The sequence below is a fragment of the Xenopus tropicalis genome, chromosome 3 (genome assembly GCF_000004195.4).
Source record: "Xenopus tropicalis strain Nigerian chromosome 3, UCB_Xtro_10.0, whole genome shotgun sequence".
Classification (NCBI taxonomy): Eukaryota; Metazoa; Chordata; class Amphibia; order Anura; family Pipidae; genus Xenopus; species Xenopus tropicalis.
This window is the reverse complement of record NC_030679.2, coordinates 74,814,976-74,836,743: the sequence shown is the minus strand read 5'-3', so window position 1 is coordinate 74,836,743 and position 21,768 is coordinate 74,814,976. Positions and strand designations below refer to the sequence as shown.

At 35.5% G+C, this 21,768-nt stretch overlaps 1 protein-coding gene across 1 annotated transcript in view; it reads left to right on the top strand.

Annotated features, from left to right (window-relative positions):
- cpne8 (copine VIII) overlaps positions 1–20,955 on the top strand; it is a 189,503-nt gene extending 168,548 nt beyond the window's left edge. Inside the window, exons 14-20 of the mRNA XM_002932194.5 lie at positions 762–808; positions 1,666–1,847; positions 5,376–5,503; positions 9,037–9,139; positions 14,768–14,825; positions 16,662–16,735; positions 19,215–20,955. Of these exons, the coding sequence (XP_002932240.2) occupies positions 762–808; positions 1,666–1,847; positions 5,376–5,503; positions 9,037–9,139; positions 14,768–14,825; positions 16,662–16,735; positions 19,215–19,403 (781 nt within the window). The 3' untranslated portion in view covers positions 19,404–20,955. The remainder of the gene's footprint in view (positions 1–761; positions 809–1,665; positions 1,848–5,375; positions 5,504–9,036; positions 9,140–14,767; positions 14,826–16,661; positions 16,736–19,214) is intronic.
- The last annotated feature ends 813 nt before the right edge of the window (positions 20,956–21,768 follow it).

Sequence of the window (21,768 nt, the reverse complement as noted above, 5' to 3'; positions counted from 1 at the left end):
CAAGAAAAGATGCGGGTGACAAAAAAGTTGGGCGATAAATGCGTTTTCACATCAAAAAAAGATGCGGGTGACAAAAAAGTTGGGCGATAAATGCGTTTCGTAGATTTTTTGCGGTTTCACAAATTGTCCTGTTGTTTCACAAATTTTTCGGGAAAGTGAAACGGGACAGATTCGCTCACATCACTACATCACTACACATTTCTTATTTAGTTGTAAATGGAATGAATTGCAAATTTTTTCCTATATCCCCATCTTTCTTTGTAAGAACCCATGTTCTTCTACCACAAAACGGCAATGGAAATTTTGTAATTATATATATTTGTATATTTTAATTGCAGTAATAATCTAAACTTCACAAAATATTTCCCTAGCACTTTTTTCTTATGGCATTTGCATTGTAGGGATGGGGTGACATCCTACATTGTAGTTTTGTCTCATCACCATAGATGAATAAAAGTTTCTGCCAATATCTGTATATGGTTGCTAATAACAGAACATCTAATGCATGTTACTTTGTGTTGATTCCTTAATATTTCTGTTGCAGATGTAATTTAAATTGTTGTTTAGAGATTTTTAAAAGACTTTTAGTGTCACCATGTATGATTTCTGGCAAATGTTTTACAGACAAAGTAGACATATTTCTAAACTGTAAATCAGGTGCTTATGATACAGTGTTATGTTACCTTACCTCAAGATATATTTGTCACATGGAAAAGATCAGGTTAAATTTACAATACTCTAATGTATTCATTTTTCTCCAGAACCCAAATCAACTTCACAGTTGCTATAGATTTCACGGCATCAAATGGTGAGTACAAACATTTTAACTGCTGTTGACTTGCTACTTCATAGATGCACCTTTCGTAGCTCTTTTGTAATTTAACCAGTCTCATCAATTCCTTCCAAAGCTCTTCTGTAGTGTTGCATTGATCCCTTTCCAAGTATAGGAGCAGATAACTGTGTTTGAAAACGTTGGGTAATGGATGTCTCCAGGAACAGGACCAGTTAAAACCATGGAATGTATACAATACACATGTTATATCATCTATAACAACTTTGCCAACTGGATGCCTTCATCACTCAATACATAAGCTAAGAAACCTGTTGAAAAGTGAAAGCTTTACTATATAGTGGTGGAGGCCAACCAGTAGGCAGATTTATTTTCTGTAATGATTTGCCTGGGCACATGCGCAGAAGTTAAAATTTGAGATTGAGTCTATGCAGCACTGTCTGAAGGCACACAAATCCACCATGGAATGGTGTGCAAGCTCATAAAGGGACATCTTGTTGGTACCTTAGAGTTGATTATTATTTATTATAAAAAGCCATGGCATTGTTACCATGGTCAGAACTGAAAAAGCTGGTTTCAGCATACTCCAAGAGAACCCACAAGTTCAATGTGGTTTGTATTTAAGAAAACTTTTAACAACATTTGACTACAGCCAAATACATTTTATTGTTCTAGCTGGATTCATATCATTTCCCTACATCCACTATTGTTTTTCATATTTTCACTATATAATGAAAAAAAAGCAATAGAAAAATATTTCCCTTCTGACATTTAACAAATCTGCCTCTTGAGGTTGATAACTAAAAAAAGATTTATTAACCCATAAATTATGTATTAATACTAATGTAGTCAAAATGCTTCTATAAATTTTCCAGGTAACCCAGCACAGCCCACCTCATTACATTACATGAATCCTTATCAACTAAATGCATATGGCATGGCACTGAAAGCAGTAGGAGAAATCATTCAGGATTATGACAGTGATAAAATGTTTCCAGCACTGGGATTTGGAGCAAAGTTGCCACCAGATGGAAGAGTATGTCATGAATTTGCTTTGGTAAGACGTCTGTCTCTTATTATTTTTAATAGAAAATGATCTGCCTGTTTTATATTATTTTCCAGAGATCGTCTGTCTGTCTGTCTGGTGGGGGCATAGTACTGCTTTAGTAATTTGTAATTATCTAAATGAACATATATTTAGAATGCTACTACTCCTAGCATATAGCTGTTATAGAATACAGTGCCCCTGATGCCCTCTTCTAATATCTTAAGCACAAGAATGATAAATAATGAATGCTAAAGTGATTCAGTTTATGGCCGGCTGCTGGAATTCGAAAATAATATTAATTGAATCATATTTAAACAAGCACTTCTTAATTTTATAGGGATTAGTAATGAGTAATACTGTATATGTATATATAAATAATAAGTAACAAGTGTGCTAGCACCCAACCTACACTCTATGTCACACTTTGTTAAAAAGATGCAGATGAGAAGTTAACCGTTTCTAGTTACCATTCTTTTAGATTTTTTCCCATGTATGGTCTTTAAGCAGAATATTCTGAACTCAGGACTGAGCTGTATGAGTGTGATATTTTGCAATCTGACAGTTTTAATGATGAAATAACTAAGACTCTAACTTGAAGAACAAACCACTTTTATATCTGTAGCAAAACAATAGATATTCAGTTGTCTGCATTGTGTGTGTGTTTTACCCCAATGCAGGGTTTTCCCCCATAATTCCAGTGTAATTGTGGTCATGATGGGGTGATGTGGCTAATGTGTTTAAACACATTCAACAGCCCTTATATTTCAGTGTGAATTGGACACAGTTGTACTGAAAATGTTCAGTTGGTGGCATTTCTGACATTCAGCTTTTATATGGAATTTGTTTCCAATGCCTTAGGCGCAAGTGCACTGCGGAGATTAACACAGACTGCTGTGGGAACCCTGGAGGTGGCAATAGCTCCATGGTTCCCTGTGTCAATAGGTGCACTGAGAAACTCTGAGTGCAGCTCTACAGAAGTTCAAGAATCGTCTTTTGATTCAAGCAACTTTAATGAATGGTATTTTTTCACGCAACAACAGCAGGGAAATTTGCATGACTACATCTACACTTGTGGTCATAAATGTCCCCTTGTATTTGTTGGGGATAAAATGCCACCACATGCTATATTTGTATTGATAATATTTTTTCATATAAGTCATTTCTGCAAAGAAACAGAACTACCTAAAACATGAGTCTTACTAGTACACATGTCTCAATGACCACCAAAGGTTTGTAGTCCCAAAGACAAAAGCATAAAATAGAAGCAAGACCTTTAAGAGGAAATATAATAAAAGGTGAAAGATTTGCTACTGGTTCAGTCACCTAAGCAGCCAATGCACAGACATCATTTATTGGGCACCTGTTAGAAAGCATGGGCAAAATTTTGTTACATAAGGGGTAACATGCATAAAACCTTTCAATTTGTGGATGTTAAAGTGCTTCTCTTTGGGAGCTATGTTTTAATTACTTTCATATTATAATTTTACATTTTATATAGTTTAATTACTTTTATATTTGATATTCTTTTCAAAAGAATACACTTATTATGTATGGACACATAGTCCATCCTACATTTTAAAATTAATTTGAATACCATTGTATAATAAACCACTGAGTACAGAGGGAACTTAATTTTTCTTTTTTCAGGATTTAATTGCAGAGCAAATAAGATTTTGAAACAAAATGATAGTTTGGGAAAAGCAAATATTTTATACAGCATTATTTGGTAAATGTAAGACCTAAAACATCTGTTGATATGTGGCCCTATTGCTCTTTAATAGCATGGAGTAAAATTCTAGTTTATTAGTCAACACATTTATAATTCTGAATGTGTTTCAAAGTCATTGGGTGCTTTTCTACATATATTATTCGGCAACCAACACATACAAATGATTTTGTTTACAAGACAGGAGTACAAGCTGATAAGGAGGAAATGCGGGTGAACACACTGATTTGTCATTGTGTTACTGTCAAATTCCAGAGTATAGCTATTACATCAATCTTGTGTTTATAATTAAATATAGAATGCATGTGGTGTTTTTTTGCATTGAAAATAAGATGGTACAATGTTAATTATATCTAAGGGACATATTTGTAAAGGAGGGTAAAGAAATTGTCATTGATATACACACATTACAGTGTAGTGTAGCTAAATAAAAAATGGTATTAACAAGAAAACGTTGTTAAGAGGTTAATGTAAACATTGATTATAACTTGGGTAAAGGGAGATTTATAAGTAGTTGCGATTTTTTTTGTTATTTTGCACAATTAAATATGTTAAATAAATAAAAACTTATTGCCTAAAATATGTTGAGATGCCACAGAATTCAATGTGAAGTGTATCTTCAACATTCAAGCAAGTAAAATCTATATTTTTTATGACGTTTCATGCCATCATCTGTAATAGGATAGAAAGACTTTGCACAGGCAAAACCCCCACATAGAAACAACTGCGCACTCCTTCTGTGGCCCCTGCCACTCTCTGCTTGACCTTCCCTCCGCTGACTGCCCCCACTTTATTGTGCACTCTCTCCACCTGTGCCACCAGACTTTGCCTTTGCTGCTTACCCCTTGTTCTGGCAAAGAATAACCTTCAGCTCAGTAAATCAAGTTCTTTAACTTTTAACTTTGTTTACTACCATCTGTGAGATAAATAGGCTTAATTACTTTCCCTTTGATTTTTTCTCTTAACATCTTTGAAGGTTTTATTGATACAAAGCATGCTTTCTGGCTGGATATGGCAGACAAGGAGTCTTGTCACCTATGAGAAATCTGTGCTACCTGCAGCAACAAATTAGAATTGGTGCCAGTATGAATCACCAGCAGTGAAACATATTAATTTTGGAACCACCAGAAAATGAGGGAAACAGCTATTTTTATTTTTTTTGGGGGGGGGGGGGGGGGTTATGCAATTCATATATACCTGCAACTTTACCAATACCCAGTCCTAAGCACAAATCTACTAACGGGGGTTGTAAGCTCACCTAGGCAGATCCCATCATCAAATCTTTCATCCGCTGTAACTTTGACTGACTCAAATACCCTCTCATTTTAATCAACTGAATATTTCTAATTTCTTGTCTTTTGCTCTTTTTTAATGTAACCCTTTCTATTTGAATAAATATTTAAAGGAGATCTTTCTAATAAAGATTTGATATATTTAGTGGAAATGTTTTTTTCTTTTCTTGTGGTGTCCCAATTTTGTTAATATGGTGTATTCACTCTCATGGATGTCAGACCTGGGTAGTGACATGGTTCTCACGTCTACTTTGGGAAGCACAGGTCCAATGTTTACCAGTCAGGTAGATGCAAGCCAATACATAGGCACATCAAGGTTAACCTCTTATGGAACTCATAGTTTTTCTGTGATTTTCATAAGCTAGTACATCTCTAATTGGTTGATGAGAAAAGTTTTAGTTGGTAGTTAGGTGTATACCACAAGTTCTAAGTAATAATATCTTATTGATCTGTAGAAAGAGCTAACATCTTGTTATATTTTCCTTACCTGAGTCTGCCTTGTATTTTACTTTTATGCAGAATGGAAATCCTCAAAACCCCTACTGTAATGGAATAGATGGTGTGATGGAAGCGTATTACAGAAGCTTAAAAAGTGTACAGCTCTATGGACCAACAAATTTTGCTCCAGTGATAAATCATGTAGCACGGTATTTGACATTTTACTTTTTTAAATATGAATCAGTGTTCAGACTGTGGCATTTGCTTCATATCCATGTCTTCTTTGCTGTATTAGTTTAAAGTGATACTGACTGAAAAAATACAAATAACAAAATATTAATGTATGTAAAAAGTTACCTATAGATTATGTTTATAATTTGACCACTTTTGTAAGTAATTGTTACTTAAAGTTCATAATTCTGACTGTTTTGCCAACCTGACTGTCCCATCTCAGCCTGTCAGTTATAACTTCTAATGCTAACCGACTCCTGCTGCACAAATATGGCCGCCCCCTCATAGAGAAACATGGGGGATCAGATAGTGAATGTAGAAGCATCAGGAAGTACTTTCATGGCAAAATTATAACACTTTTTTGTGCCAAAATACAATTTTGTTGTGGAAAAATCCAAAAGCAAAAATATGCCATCTACAACCTATTGAGGTCATGTAGAAGTAATGGCAAATGTCTTTTTTCAACTGGAAGATCTTTCTTTGCTTTGTGGTTTTAAAGACTTTCAGGGTTTTTGGATGCTGTCATTTGTGTGACAGTGCAAAAAGATCTTTTGAGCCTTAATGTTATAATATATTTAAAACCAGTTTGAGTGTAGGTGTCAGTATCTCACTAAGGGTAGTGTAATATAGATATTTTTGGCTTTGTATGGCTATTACAACACCTAACATCCTTACTAACAATTAGCAAATGTATGGTGTCTGATTTTAGTAACTAGGGGGTGTGTGCCAGTAGGAAAGATTCCGGAAGATAACTATCACTTTATTAAGATTCATTGAGTATCGGACTTAGCTGCTGGATGAATGCTTGACTAATTCAGTATAGTAAGAAATGATATACTGTTCAGGGCTCAAAGTGCTTAGAGAGAAAGAGTATTTTTATATGGTAATTATTGCTGACAAGCATTAAAGTCACGGCAGTTGCATAAAAAGAGAAAAGGTATTATTTGCATGTTCTTGAAAAGAAGGCACATATGATTTCCTGCTATTCAACAGTTTAATTGTGTTTTTGAATTATTATTTTTAGCTGTTAAAAATAGTCCTTTATGCTGAAATAATAATAGGGGCTAAAGTGTGAATTTCACAGGTTAGTGAAGAGGTTGATACATTTGGATGCCTGTAGCATACAGACAATATTTAAGGTCAAATTAATGGATGAGACCATCAAAAGACAGAGTGTGTATGGGAAGCACCAGTGGTTTGAGAAAATAGATATTTATTTTGCACAGTTCATTCTTAAAGGAGAACTATACCCCCAGGTGCTAAAAGGCCCCTTAACTGTCCCTATCGCCAACCCCTAGCTAAAATAGAAGAGTAGCGCAGCAGCGTACCTGGCTGACATCTTCTTACCAACTGAAGACACTTCGGGTCTCACAGCCAACATGGACCCTGCTTGTGCATGCGCAGTTTAAGCAGATTTCCTGCTACCTCCAATTGCGCACGTGCAAGCAGGGTCCGTGTTGGCAAGGAGACCCGCAGTGTCTTCAGTTGGTAAGAAGATGTCAGCCATGTACGCTGCTGTGCTACTCTGATGATTTAGCTAGGGGGTTAGTGATAGGGACAGTTGTTAAGCTTAAAAACTATGCAATAAGGGAGAGGTGAGGGGGGTCAAGGCAGTGCTAGTTAAGGGGGCTTTTATAGCCCAAGGGTATAGTTCTCCTTTACGTGCACATCCCTTAAAATTCTTCCCAATTTTGTGATCTGTTCGGGCATAGGTAGGGCAGCACTCCATTAAAGATAATCTGCATTTATTGACACATTGTGGGCAACAGTAGCAGTGTTTCTAGCCTATATTGGCACACCGTCCAACATTTGAAAAATGGAAAAAGGGACAAAAAGAAATGAAAAAAGAACATTTTGACCATGTCCCTTTTTTACGACCACATCCCCCAAATACCACTCCCATTTTACTAAATTTGGCAGGTTATTTAAAGTTTGAACACATTTCTTGGGTCATTATGTATTATTACAGGTTTGCTAATAAAGGTGAATTTGCCCTTTAAGCTACAAGTCTCAGTTTCCCCAAGAGACCTGTTTAGCTTATTAATTACAATTGTATCTAAGTGCAGGTGAAAGTAACACCAAAAAATGAAAGTGTATAAAAGTAACTAAAATATAATGTGCTGCTGCCCTGCACTGGTAAAAGTTGCGTGTTTACTTCAGAAAGTCTACTATAATTTATATAAATAAGCTGCTATGTAGCCATGGAGGCAGCCATTCAAAGGAGAAAAGGCACAGGCACATAGCAGATAACAGATAAAACACTATTGTATTCTACAGAACTTATCTGTTATCTGCTATGTAACCTGTGCCTTTTCTCCTTTTTTCCAGCTTGAATGGCTGCCCCCGTGGCTACACAGCAGCTTATTATATAAATTATAGTAGTGTTACTGTAGCAAACACACCAGTTTTACCAGTGCAGGGCAACAGTGCATTATATTTTTATTACTTTAAAGCTCTTTCATTTTTTGGTGTTACTGTTTGTTTAATATTCTGGGCTCTCTGCCAAAAGTCCACTTATTTAATTAATTCTGAGAAACAATGTATCTAAGTGCAGGTGTAGCTTGTTAAGATTTCTGGGCTCTCTGCCAAAAGCTACTTTTTAATTAAGTCTGCATCTTTTTTAGCATTCAGTGCAGGAGATCAAAGGGAAATGAGGGACTTTTCAGTAAGTCCTGATTTTAACAGCTCAGCTCACAGTCCTGGATTCTTATTGAAAAGTCCCTCATTTCCCTTTGATCTCCTGCACTGGACGCCAAGAAACAAAGTTTCTCAAACTTAATTAGATAAGTAGAGCCCAGAAGTAAAAAGACCCCAAAACCCCCAGTTCAAACTTCCGTTCAAACTTTACATAACCTGCCAAATTTTGTAAAATGGTAGTGGTATTTAGGGGGTGTGGTCACAAAAATGGGTATGACCAATACATTTTCGCTGCGCTATGTGCATCATCATCATCAAATGTTGGGAGGTATGTAAATATATACAGTCATTGGTGGCTATGAGTTTCTGCTGAGTTGCAACTGTGCCCAGTATTGGTAAATGCAGCTGAATAAGTTTCCAGGTCCTTCTACAGGTTATAGGGCAAGCAAAGGCATTGAAACTGTGTGATTTCCTGCCCCTCCCAGTATCAGAGTGAAAAAGGCATGACTCTCACACTAATTTTTGTTTATGGGATGCGTTTTGCCACTATTGGCATAAATTGTAGCAAAAATATTTGCTTATTTTTCTATGACGTTCTCTTTCTCAAAAGGAAATCATGGAAAAATCTCGCCTCCTAAAACCCGCCAAGATGAAGCTTTTAGAAATTGCAGGTGATAAAAACACGATCGAGAAAAAATTGTGATTAACACATTTCACAACAAAAGACAATCCTGAAAATAAATAAATCAGCCCCTAAATATGTGATATTCGACACAATAAAATGCAGCAGATATATAAATTCTGACATCTTACAATTAATAATAATTATTTTCTCTTTTTATTTGGAATAAATGCTTCTTTTTCTTTCCTGTAGCTATGCTGCATCAGTAAAGGATAGTTCCCAGTACTTTGTTCTGCTGATTATTACAGATGGCGTTATCTCTGACATGGCTCAGACAAAGGAAGCTATAGTCAATGTAAGTAAGCTGCTTTGTTCCTGGTGTCTTCGCACTTGTCTAAATTATAACTATTGTCACATTCTCCGCAAGAGAAAGTACTCAAAGTAATTTTATATATAAAGTACACAATACCTTGCATTTCTGGTGACATTTTCGTATAGCTCAGGATGGTTACAGGTTCACAGAATAAAAGATGAAGGCTATACATCTTACGATAATAACACACAGGGATATTTCTAGTGTTTTGTGGCTCCCTCAAAGGAGGATGAAACACACAAAACCACCCCCATTTAATTTTAAAAAGTAGTTGGCTGGTGCACTTTCATTTAAAGAAAAATTAGGGAGGCCTACCTATCCTTTCTAGAAAGATATCAGCCGCTATGTATTCACGTATATTCTCCAGTTGGAAAGTTTTTACATGCGTTTATGTTGTTAGCATTCCCATGTGATAACAACCTGTCATGGGTCTTTTACTGCTTTTTCTCAATTTTTTTACAAATATTATCAATTTACCTATGTTGATAATATAAAAAAAAAAGATCTTCTGTGTTTCACTGTGCATTTTATTACATCATTGTAAAGTGATTTGCATGCATTAAAACTAAAACAATGTGGTTATTCTATTTAAAAGCTATGATGTTTTTTATTCATTTATTATTCGCTGGCCCCTATTTATTTAGCTATTTATCTGCCTTGTAAAATTGTTCTTTGTACCCACACAGACAATGTATATTTCTGTAACACTGCAAACAATATATACTGTAGGTATGGAACCTGTTATCCAGAATGCTGTGGACTTTTCCGCATAAGATATCTTTCAGTAATTTGGAACTCCATGCCTTAGGTCGACTGAAATATAATTTAAACATTAAATAAACCCAATAGAATTGTTTTTGCCATTAAGGATTCATTATATCTTACTTGGGATCAAGTATGAGTTACTATTTTAATATTACAGAGAAAAAGGAAATCATTTTTTAAAAGTTAGAATTATTTGCTTATAATTGAGTCTATGGGAGATGGCATTCCCGTAAATCGAAACATTCTGGATAATGGGTTTCCGGATAACGAATCCCATACCTGTACTTTTATTTACCTTAAGCATTTTTCCCTGTAGCCCCTGCTGGTTATGAAGAGGCATAAGGGCATATATTTATCTCCCAATGTAACAACTGTCTGTCTTGACATTTTCTTGATATGTGTATTTCTCGGTCATTGCTTTGCTTCAGGCAGCTATCTAAATTATTTTCTGAACTAGCAGATGTTATGCACTTGCTGCTAGCAAAATGATACTTCAGTATTTTGGGCTTTGTGTGGTTATAAATATTCTCATAGCACTGGATCTTTTATGTAAAATGCTTGCTGTACTTGTGATGGCCAGAGGCCTTACAGCTAGCTATGGGAAATACGTGCACACAGGGATGCAATACTATACTTATTGTAACATTGCACTGCTCTGATAGACATTTGCCTTAACAATTACTGTGGTCATTATTTTATGGACTACAGCCAATGAATGTAATCAAATTAGTAAGCTAGAAGATATACGCTTTTAAATAAAATCAATTGTAACTAGGAAATTGTACAGAGCTCAAGCCTGTAATTTGTGTAACTAACTGACTCTCAAACAGAGGCTGGAGTCTGCCATTGTGGAATTCCAGGAAACTCAGAATTATTTTTCTGAGGTCACTATCTTCCCTTAAGGATATATTTACTATTATTTAGCCCTACATTTGTTGTTTTTGCTATTTGTTTATGGGCAAAGATGAATTTACATTTTTAGATTATTTTATGATTTTGGTTTGCTGGTTAACCTTAGTAGCAAAGTGAAGAAGTGCAAAGTCCCAAAATGCAGTGCACAGTTTACCCCCAGTATGATTTTGGGTCATTTTCGCATTTAGTGCTGAACTGATCAGGCGTTCTAAATGATTCCGAAGTATTCTTGTTGTACAAGAGTAGCCTTTAAGATCAAAGACGTGCATAAAACTTTAAAAATTAGGTCTTTGCCTAAAGGGGATAGTTCACCTTAAAATTAACCTTAAGTATGATCCATTCTTTATTGGCAGGGTCAGCGATAAATATCCAGATAGTATTTTCAATTGCAGTACTGACAGTGGCAGATTTGAAGGCAAATAATTAGTGAACCATATGAAATTGCTATAAATGCATTTATTTCTAACATACTAAGGGGGAGATTTATTAAGACACAAATGCTCGTAGCGTTCATTGGAACGCTCCGAGCATATTTTCGCTGTTTTTTTTCTTGCTTGTGCAACTTTTTCGTACGCCCGCGCAAATTTTTTGTACTCTTGTGTGACTTTTTCGTACGCTTGTGTGAAAAATTCGGGAAGGTTCTGCAGCTGTTTACAATTGTTCGCTACGAAAATTTTGTGACTTTCAGATCACCAATACGATATTATCGTGACTAATACAATTTTTTCGTAAGCATTTTCATGATATTTGCGTTCTTCAGAAATTATCGTATCCAATCCGAATTTTTCCCATTCGGCATTCAAACTCGTGTTTTAATGAATCGGGCCCTAAATTTTAAATGGTGAACTTTTCTTATAACATAGTTCCTTAATTCTTTAGCCAGTATTTTAAAATATGGATATACTGGTGATTTAAACTTTTATTAAGCCTTTGTGTGGAAGGTATAATTGGATAACAGCACCACATGGCAACTGCATTGATGTATGCCCATATTTGAACACTGTTATTTTAAATGCTATTATGCTTTTAATTTATTGTAATGAAATATTAGGGTTTTGCATATATTATAAAAGGAAAGCATTTCAAAATTACAGGTCTGAGGGGACAGATGCTTCTTTCATGAACTATAAACACTACTAGTGTTGCAAAGCAGCAATAAAAAAGGCAAAAATAGTTAAAGCGGACCTGTCACCCTAAGAAATAAGTCCAAATTATTTTCTATATTGTTACTTCAGCAAAATAAACTTTACTTACTCTATATAAATAATATAAATCTTGTTTCCTTCCGTCTTGGAATTACTCAATCAAAGCAAGCAGGCAGGCACCATTTTGTGAACACTGTTATTAAGGCAAGCTTTGTATTATGCCAAAATCTTGTTTATGTGACTTACTGGGGGACCTGATCCCCAGGCCCATGCACTGGCTACACAGTTAGATGAGGAGGAGGGAGGGGAGAAGTGAGATGTGCAGTGACATCTAGGAAGTGCTGAACGGAAAGCTAAAGTTATTGTCTGCCCCGCCTCTATGCCTAAGGCATAGAGGTGGGGCAAGCAATATATGATTGACAGCTGTGATTTTGAAATGCCTTTATAATGGGTTTGGATGTGTTAATATAAAAATGAATTTGGGTTTCATGTTTAATTTGAACAGGACTTTTATTATACAGATTTTCATGTCTGGGTGACAGGTCCACTTTAATGAGGAACTGATCGCTTTATGTGCAAAGTCTAATTCCAAAAATATTGTGTTTAAAGTGTTGCTCCTTTGGTGCTGGAGAAATAATCAGTATGGTTTTATTAGGGACAGATGTCAAACATATTGAATTGTTGTCAAACATATTGCATTGTTTTTTTATGATGAAATAAGTAGCAGCTGGACAGTGGGGGGGGGGTCAAGATTTTGTTACAGTGCCACATAAATGTTTGCTATTTAGCTAAGATCTTTTGGTCTTGGGAATATGTTTGTAAATAAATAGGAAACTGGCTAAAGGATCTTTGATGCAAGAAAGATTTAGGGTTGCCTGTGGATATTACATTTGCTATGCAGTTAGTAGCAGGAAGTTACAGGAGGAGAGGGTAGTTCTTCTTCTTTGCAAATTACTGATTGGGCCTTATAAGTTTTTGTCTTCAGTGCTTATAAAGGATCTTAATTAAACAGAGAAAGTAAACAGAAGAGCAACTAATTAATAAAGGGTATGGCAAGTTTCAATAATAAAGTATGACTAGCCAGACTGGGATTGTTTACACTGGCTGGAGAAGTGGCACTTAAAGGAGAAGAAAAGTTAAATAAAGCCATACACACTCACAGAAAAGCTGCACTGAGTCATCTATCAAAAGAAGCACTGGATTTCATTCAGGGCATGGCACAAGTCTGCTCAGTTTGCTTCTCTCTCCCCCTCCCATCTTCTCCTTACCTTCCCATCTCCACTGTCTCCCCCTCCCAAATGTGCTGTGTAATCTGAGCTACCAGCAGCCAGATCTGCAGCATGGAATCTGTTAAGACCAAGCTAAAATGGCAGCTGCTAACTTAAACAAATGAAGGGAGCTTCTAGGGCTGTTTACTCTGGTATGCTAAAGCATTCTAAACAATACATATAGCATTCTAATATATTTGCAATACAATGCTAAATGTCTTTACTTCTCCTTTAAGGGGAGATATGACAACTGTGTATATATTCAAGTGGACCATATAATACATTTGCTGATAACTTTACTTAACAGTAGATCTTTCCAGCAGACATAATGGCATCCATTGAGTTTAGAAAAAGGAGGTTCCATTTTAAGATTTAATTGGGTTTTTTATAGTGAGCTTTGAAGTTGCGGAAGTTGTATCTCTCGTACTGGTAGATACATTAGATTCAAGAAAGAAAGGGTTAAATGCCTTTTAGAAAGTAAAAAAGTACACGGTTATTTCAATATATTAGTACAAATAGTACAAAGTGGATGCAGGGGACTAGTTTGAGTTGTCATCTTGGAAGGAATTGTTTTACCTTCTTAGGCAAATTAGAGAGGCTTCAGATGGGGTATTTTGCCTTTCTCTGGATCAACTAGCAGTTGGGCAGACTTACTTGGTTGGTATCTTTTGCAGTTTGTATGTGTGTACACAATGCAATGTATTTTAAGAATACTGTAAGATAAGATTAAAGGAAAACTATCACAGAAGATAACATTTATTATAAAGTACACCTCATGGAAACTTTTTAAATAAATTCAATTTAAAATGTTGTACCATTTCTGAAATATTCATTTTCACTCTCCCTCTTTTTAGCAAAAGTGTAAAAGCTTAATCAGAACAACTGTGCTTGTTATTCTGCTATGCTGTATGCCAACCTTTAGTGCCAGATTAGACAAGCATAGTGTTCTTTAAATACGTCACTCAAATGTACATGATAAGATGCTTAAAATTGCCATTTTAGTTCTCTCACTCTCTCACTCAAGTTCACTCTCATGACTGCCAAGCCATGTAGCAGGTGAAACAATACTATTAGACATTTTTAAATATATATATATATATATATGCACACTCTGTACATCTTGGCCTAAAGCTTTGAATTTTAGTGAAAGAACAAGCTGAGCAAACAACCCGGGATAATTTGTATTTAGTATAAAAATGATTTAGTGTGAATGTTGCAGTGGTAAATGACCATAAGGGCTATCCAGACAGTTGCCCCCAACCCACAGTACCTAGGGGCCCAATTTTAGCAGCTTTATGTGAAAATGAGCTGGTAATGTTGGGAATGTTTTTTTCCTTGTGAGTAATGCTCTGAATAATCTGTTTCAGTATATGGTTACATTGTATTTTTGCCGATGTCTTGCTCTAGAGGGATTAATGGGAAAACAACTTCACCTGCTGTATTAATACAAACAAAGTTGATTTTTTATATTCCTATCCTTTATACTTGCTGTGTTTAACAGATATTATTTTGTGTTTAAGGCTTCAAAACTGCCAATGTCAATTATTATCGTAGGTGTGGGACCAGCAGAATTTGATGGTAAGTATTATATTTTCCTAAAAAATATGGAAGAAACATTCTGCATTCTAATAAATGTTTGGACTATGAATTTCATTTTACATAATCTGTAAAATTATAAATGAAATTATGAAAGTAGATGAGTTTTAAACATTTGGATTTGTAGAGTTCTTCATACTCTATGCTTATTGACACAGGGGTTCCCTGAAGCTACTCCAGGATTTTCACAGTGGCCTGCGCCAATCACCACAGTGCAGTTGACACCAAAAACTAGGGCACAAGATGTCACTTTCGTGCTAAACCCCAGAAATGGCACCAGCCAGACTTCAGCACGATTGTGTCTGGTTCATGTTGAAGGGCAAATGCAAACTGCATAAGTTTTGATGCATTGGCTGAAATTGCATCAAGCACATCTACAACTGACGACCACAGTTGCACTGGTATAATGGGAAAAAAACTCTTCATTGTGGATAAAAAAATATGGCGATTGTGCTTGAAATTGCATTTAGCCTACTGCACTTGTATTGGTAAATGACCCCTTCTGTGAGTAATTTACATTTGGGTAAAGTGTGACGACTCTACAGAGAAATTATGCATTTTGCACTATAAAAATGAATTTGCAGCAAGACGTTAAAAGGTCACTGCTATTCATTACATATTGTTAGAGATGTAATTTCTTGTACATTGTGATGTGCTTGACTAGAGAGGATCATAAATCAAGTTTTCTATAGTCAGACTGTCTTGTTCAGCTATTGTTACAATCTGTCCTACAACCTGTCCAATCAATGTAAATGTACTTTTCAGATTCTAGGCACAACAGGCATGTTAGTCACACAATGAGACCTGTATATAAAGCATATGTTCAATGGGTTTTTTCAGCTGTGTCATCTGTAGCCTGAAATGCATTCTTACTAATGCAGCTTTATTTTTTAAAAGTCTGCAATAATAAGAAATTTATAATGAAATAATTCTGTTAACGTCAACACAGCTTACATTTATTGGCGTAGATGCTATAGCATGTATTTGAACAGAACCACACAAACTGATGAAAGAGAATAACTAGCAACATAAATACCCTTTAAAGGAACAGTAACAACTAAAAATGAAAATGTTGTATATGCATTTAATTATAATGTGCTGTAATCCTGTAGTGGTAACAAATGTGTTTGCTTGAGAAACACTACTATAGTTCATATAAATGAGTTGTTGTTTAGCGATGGGGGCAGCCATTCCAGCTGAATAGGGCAAAGAGGCACAGGTATACACAGGAGAAAGCATATGATCTCTGTAGAATACAACAGTTTAGTTCTTATACAGAAAGATAAAGAGTGATCAGATGCCATCCATGGCTCTGTACAGGACTACAGAATGAAAACTCTTGTATGAAACAGAATATGTGTTACTGAGGAATATTTTATTTGTAGGTGCTAGATGATCAGATACACATTTATACATGCTAAATAATTCCTGTGAAGTTGATTGGATTTTTTTTTTACACTGCTATAGTATAACATTTGAGAGGTACCAGTATATTTACTGCAATTTGCACACAAATTATAAAGCCATCAGTCCAGATATAGGTGGATCATATGCACATCATGAAATTGATTTTATCCTATTAGCACCTTGATTTGTGCTTATAAAACAGATCTTTTGTAGACATTAATATGAAAAAAAAAAAAAAATATATATATATATATATATATATGTATATGTACATATCTGAGAAATCTACTTGCTTTTTTATGGAAAAGCAAAATGTTTTATCATTATTTACTCTGTATATCTTGGGAAAGGAATTGCTAACCTAGATTGCTGAACCATGAAGGTTAAGGCTTTTTTTTTTACTTTCTTAAGCCATGATAGAACTAGATGGGGATGAAGTCAGACTTTCTTCAAGAGGACGGTATGCAGAACGTGACATTGTACAGGTAAGAGATATTTGTCACACCTATTTGATTCATTTAGAATTACAGCTTCATCTGGTGCATAGGATATGTCTAGTCTAATGCCACACCATGTGTATGGCGTATATTTTCGGCAAGTTTGCATTCTCTCGCATTTTTATGTGATATCGGCTACAAGTGCCTGCACCTGAGCGTACTCCATTCATTCGGGTGCAGGCACAGGTAGGAGCGTATGGCACATATATTCGGCAAGCAGTTTTCGGCTTGCCGAAAATATATGCCATGCGCATGGTGTGGCATTAGCCTTAGATAAACGCTAATTTGCCTGTTTTGTTTTTTCATCTTTCATTGCATTCTATCAGTGAGGTTAATTTGGTCTTAACTTTAAATATTTTATAGAATGTGCTATTCCTAACAACTTTGCAATTGGTCTTCATTATTTTTATAGTTTTTGAAATATACATCTTTCCAGCTTCCAAATGGGGGTCACTGACCCTGGCAGCAAAACAACTATTGTTCTGTAAGATTACAATGTTATTATTATTGTTACTTTTTATGCTGTATCTTTCTATTCAGGCCCCATCCTATTTATATTCCAGTCTCTCATTCAAACCAATGCCTGGTTGCTAAGGTAAACAATACCCTAACAACCAGCTGCTGAAATTTCAAACTGATAGCTGCTCAACAAAAAGCTATCTATATCATACTAAAATTTAATTTGAAGGCGAATAACCCCTTTAATCATTTAAAATTCAGAGGTATTTGAAATTACACAGGTCTCCCTGTGGGATAATAAAAGCTGGAATGGTAATTGACCTGGTTAGAGACTGTTCACTGTTCTCTGCAGACCCAAGTCCGCAGAGAAGCTCTAGTAAAAGCATCAAACCAAAAAGAAGAAACATGGTCTGACAAGAGCCCCAGGCTTATTTATTAGGGGCCAAGCAAGTACATGCCATATATACATGCCATATATGTGTAGCATACTAGCAAAGGCATGCTTTTAAAATAATGTCTGTTGGAATTTAAATTATTCAGCATATTAAAGGGGATCTGAATTCCAATAAATGAACTGATGTAAAGTTACTCAGGGTACATCTGTTTTAGTGGTTTCTAATAAATTTGCAGATTTAAACATCTAGGCATATTCACAGAAAAAGGCATAAGATAACTGTAGCTGTTTTACAGTTTAGAGTGTATTCATTTTTTGTAATGCAAAAGATCAATATTAATCAAATATTAAAAAATACAGAGGCCACTGAAAGTCCAATAAAGTTATACTTTAATAACCATAATAAATACAAATTTTTTAAACAATGTAGGCTTAAATATTTCACAGCTTTTGACTGCTGTTATTCTGCTTTATTTTGTGTTCGGAGTAAATGGTAACAAACGAATATAATGAAAACCATATTCATTAAAAATCTTTGTTAATTACATAAAGCTTTTGCGTTTTGCAACAGAATTCTTTTTCTATGTATTGAATTCCATCCTGTAAGGAATTACAGACACTTATCCAACAGGAGAAAAACATCTTTAATTGTATAACAGCTGTTGGTATCTTATCGGAGTAGTGGATGGAACCCTACAAAGACAACAAAACCTTATAAAAATATCTTTTAATATAAAGGCATCCATTGGTATGACTTACACCGCTGACTGATTCCAGTGTTCATTGTGGCATTCAGTAGGAAATTTGCTGGTAACAGAAAGCGGGGGTCACTTATAAACAATGGGCAAATTTGCACATGGGCAGTAACCCACGGCAACCAATTCAGTCTTCGCTTTCAATGTTCTACCTGCAGCTGACTAGAAGAAACTTATAGTTAATTGGTTGCTATGGGTTACTACCCAGGTGTAATGTGTTTATAAATGAATACCAGTGAGTCCAGGAATTGGCTGACATCACCAATATCTCTATTAGTTTTCACCCCACTGCCCCAGGCAGTCTTGATGCACATTCCCTGACTTTCCTAAATTGCACATGCTCAAAAAAATCTTCTTGAAACTTGAAAACTTAAAATACAATGATGTGCAGCTATGGTCAAGGGGAGGGATTTCTTAGTGCATGCACATTAGTGAATAGTAGGGAAAGGAGGCTGGGGGTTCATTAGTAAGATGATGTTCGGAGACAGGACAGGCTACTTGGAAACAGCATACATAACTATGCCATTGAAACCATTAGTTCACTGATTCACTGCAGCAGGCAACCACAATATAGCTGAAGTTAGGATCCTAAACTAATGTAGCCATGGTAAGAACAGGTCACATACAGCAATTTATTTTAACCCAGCTGATGACTCAATAGACATATACTTTGGTGAGAAGTGTAGAAATTAGACTGATATTCTGGCTGGAGAACCAAACCCTGTTAACCTGACTAAATCTTCTTGGTGTTTGGGGATAATCACTAGGAAGTCAAATGAACAAATGTCATTTTTATTCTCTGTGTTATCTTTGGGGCCACTCAGACTTTACCGTATATGCATTGTTTTTCTTATTATAGTTTGTTCCGTTCCGGGACTACATCGACAGAAGTGGAAACCATGTTCTTAGCATGGCACGGCTTGCAAAAGATGTCTTAGCTGAGATCCCTGACCAGTTTCTGTTGTACATGAGATCCAGAGGATTCAAGCCATTTCCTGCGCCACCACCATATACACCAACAGGCCACCTGTTACAGACTCAGATCTGACACATCTAATATACAGTACTTCCATCCTCATGCGAAATCTTACAAGCTGCCAGTTCAGCTTTTATTTAAGGTGCACTAAATTGAACTGAAAAGGACTGCTCCTCTGTACGGAACACTTATGGGTTTCTTGGGATCGAAATGATTCTGTTTACAGACCAAAACTGTAAATATGGATATATATGCGAGAGATTTTAAATACTCGGCAGGAAAATATCCTCTCTGAGTCTTATTTTTGTGAGTTACTTTTTATTGGAATTGTTGGGGGAAAGCACAAATTTTACTTTTAATCCAAACTGTATCGTTCTCCCAACTGAGATCTACTTCTTTCTATAGGAATGCAATTCCTTTGTGTCAATGTTTACATGTTACTAATTTTTCAAGTTCAATACTTTTGTAACTATTCTTAAAAAGACTGAAAAATTCTATAAAATCCAGTGTCTTCTATCTAACAATTGTTGTAGCCACAATAAGAGCAATATCCCTTTATAGAATGTCCTAGACTGTGAGAAAGTGTTGGATTAGGATAGATTCACATACTTTTTTGAAAAAAGTCAAATAAAACAGTGGTGTGTTCACTTTGTAATATAACAAATGCAAAACAGTTTACATGCTTGCACAAGCAAACCATCAAGTGAGAATAAAGGGACACTTTTTACCCTGAATAATTTATCCCTGCTTATTAACACGCATTTGGGCTGAACACTGCATTACAAATGAGCAGTAATTGTAAAGGAAAAACATGTATTTTGTTAAGTAAAAAAACAAATGGCTGCATAGATTTCATGCCACCAATTTTTCTTTGTTTTTTTTTTTTTTACTGTATTATAGTAATTGTCTTAATTTTTGTACAGTTTAGAAAGTGATGCATGTCTAGATAGGGCTGTCAAAGGGATTATCGCTCAGTATTGGGGTTTATTGTTGGACCTTAACATATTACTGCCATACAGATTGAGCAGGGAAAACACAGTTATGTAGGGAGTGAATTAAAACCTGTACGTTATTGCTCAGTGTGAGCAAATCAAAGTTGTCAAAACAGGGGTTTGTAAAGAAATATTATGATAATGCACGTCCATGTATCTCTGTACACAAAAACAATGTTTACTAAACGTCCCAAATAAGTATATATGCTTGTTCATATATAATAAAACAATGTTTTGCATGTACAGGTTTTTACAACATAGTACACAGTATTGTGTAACTTTTTGTCTGATACAATACATTAATCTAGAACTAATGGCCTTAAACACACACCCAGTTCCTCAAAATGATTGTGAATTGCCTTTCAATGATGGAATCTATTCTATCTTTTGTGTCAACCTTGTAACAGCTTTGTAATGTAATTTTTATTTGCATAATATATGCATAAATATTTTGTCTATTTCTATGAAGTACTGTTATTATGAAATTTAGCCAACGAGTTCTTTTAGTTAGCATGGTTTATTAGATATTTTACTGAGTAACTATAAATGATATCTGCAGTTTTAGATAATATTTACTTATGTAATGCAATATCTTACTTTTTTAATCATATTAAAACAATTAAAAACATGTTTGGTAGAACTTGCTGCTTATAGCTTGGGGAGAGTGTGAGTGATTAATCCTGACCCTCCTAAATGCTTCTTTCATTACATTACAAGTCTCAAGTCTCTAAAGAGTAAAAGGCAGGCTGCAGCAGAGCAACATTTCTTAGTAAGCTGCACTACCATTACCAAATGAATTTATTTCTATTTTAGCTGCTTATACAGGTATGGGACCTGTTATCCAGAATGCTTAGGACCTGGGGCTTTCCAGATAAGGGGTCTTTATTTAATTTGGATCACCATACTTTGTCTACTAAACATTTTTAAGCCTTTAAAGGAGAAGGAAAGGCTAATAAAGAGTTCATCTCAAGATGCAGGCATACCTTCAGTTCTCTCAATAGTGCCCTTAAGTCTCCCATATTTCTCCTGTTCAGATGATCAGAAGCCAAACAGGAAGAAAAAACGCTGAGCTGTGTAAAGAAAGTTCCCATAATGCCTCGCTCCTGCACCTAGACCAAGTGAACATGCTGAGTTTGTAAGACTATGGGGGGAATTCACAAAAGTGGTGATATTCCGACACAATAAAAGTGGAGATAGATTTGTCGGATTTTTCACCTAATTCACAAACATCTATCTCCACTTTTGTGAATTTGTCTTTTTAACAGACAGTTTTCAGATTTTGTCATTTTCCCGACATTTTTTTTTGTGAATTTGCCTTTAGCTGTTAGTAAATCTTTCGGTGCCATCAAACCCAGTCCCACAGCTACAGGAGCCTTGGGATACGGATTTTACCAGCAGGATTTTGCATTTCATATGCCATTTGTCATTTCACTTTGAGGCATTTC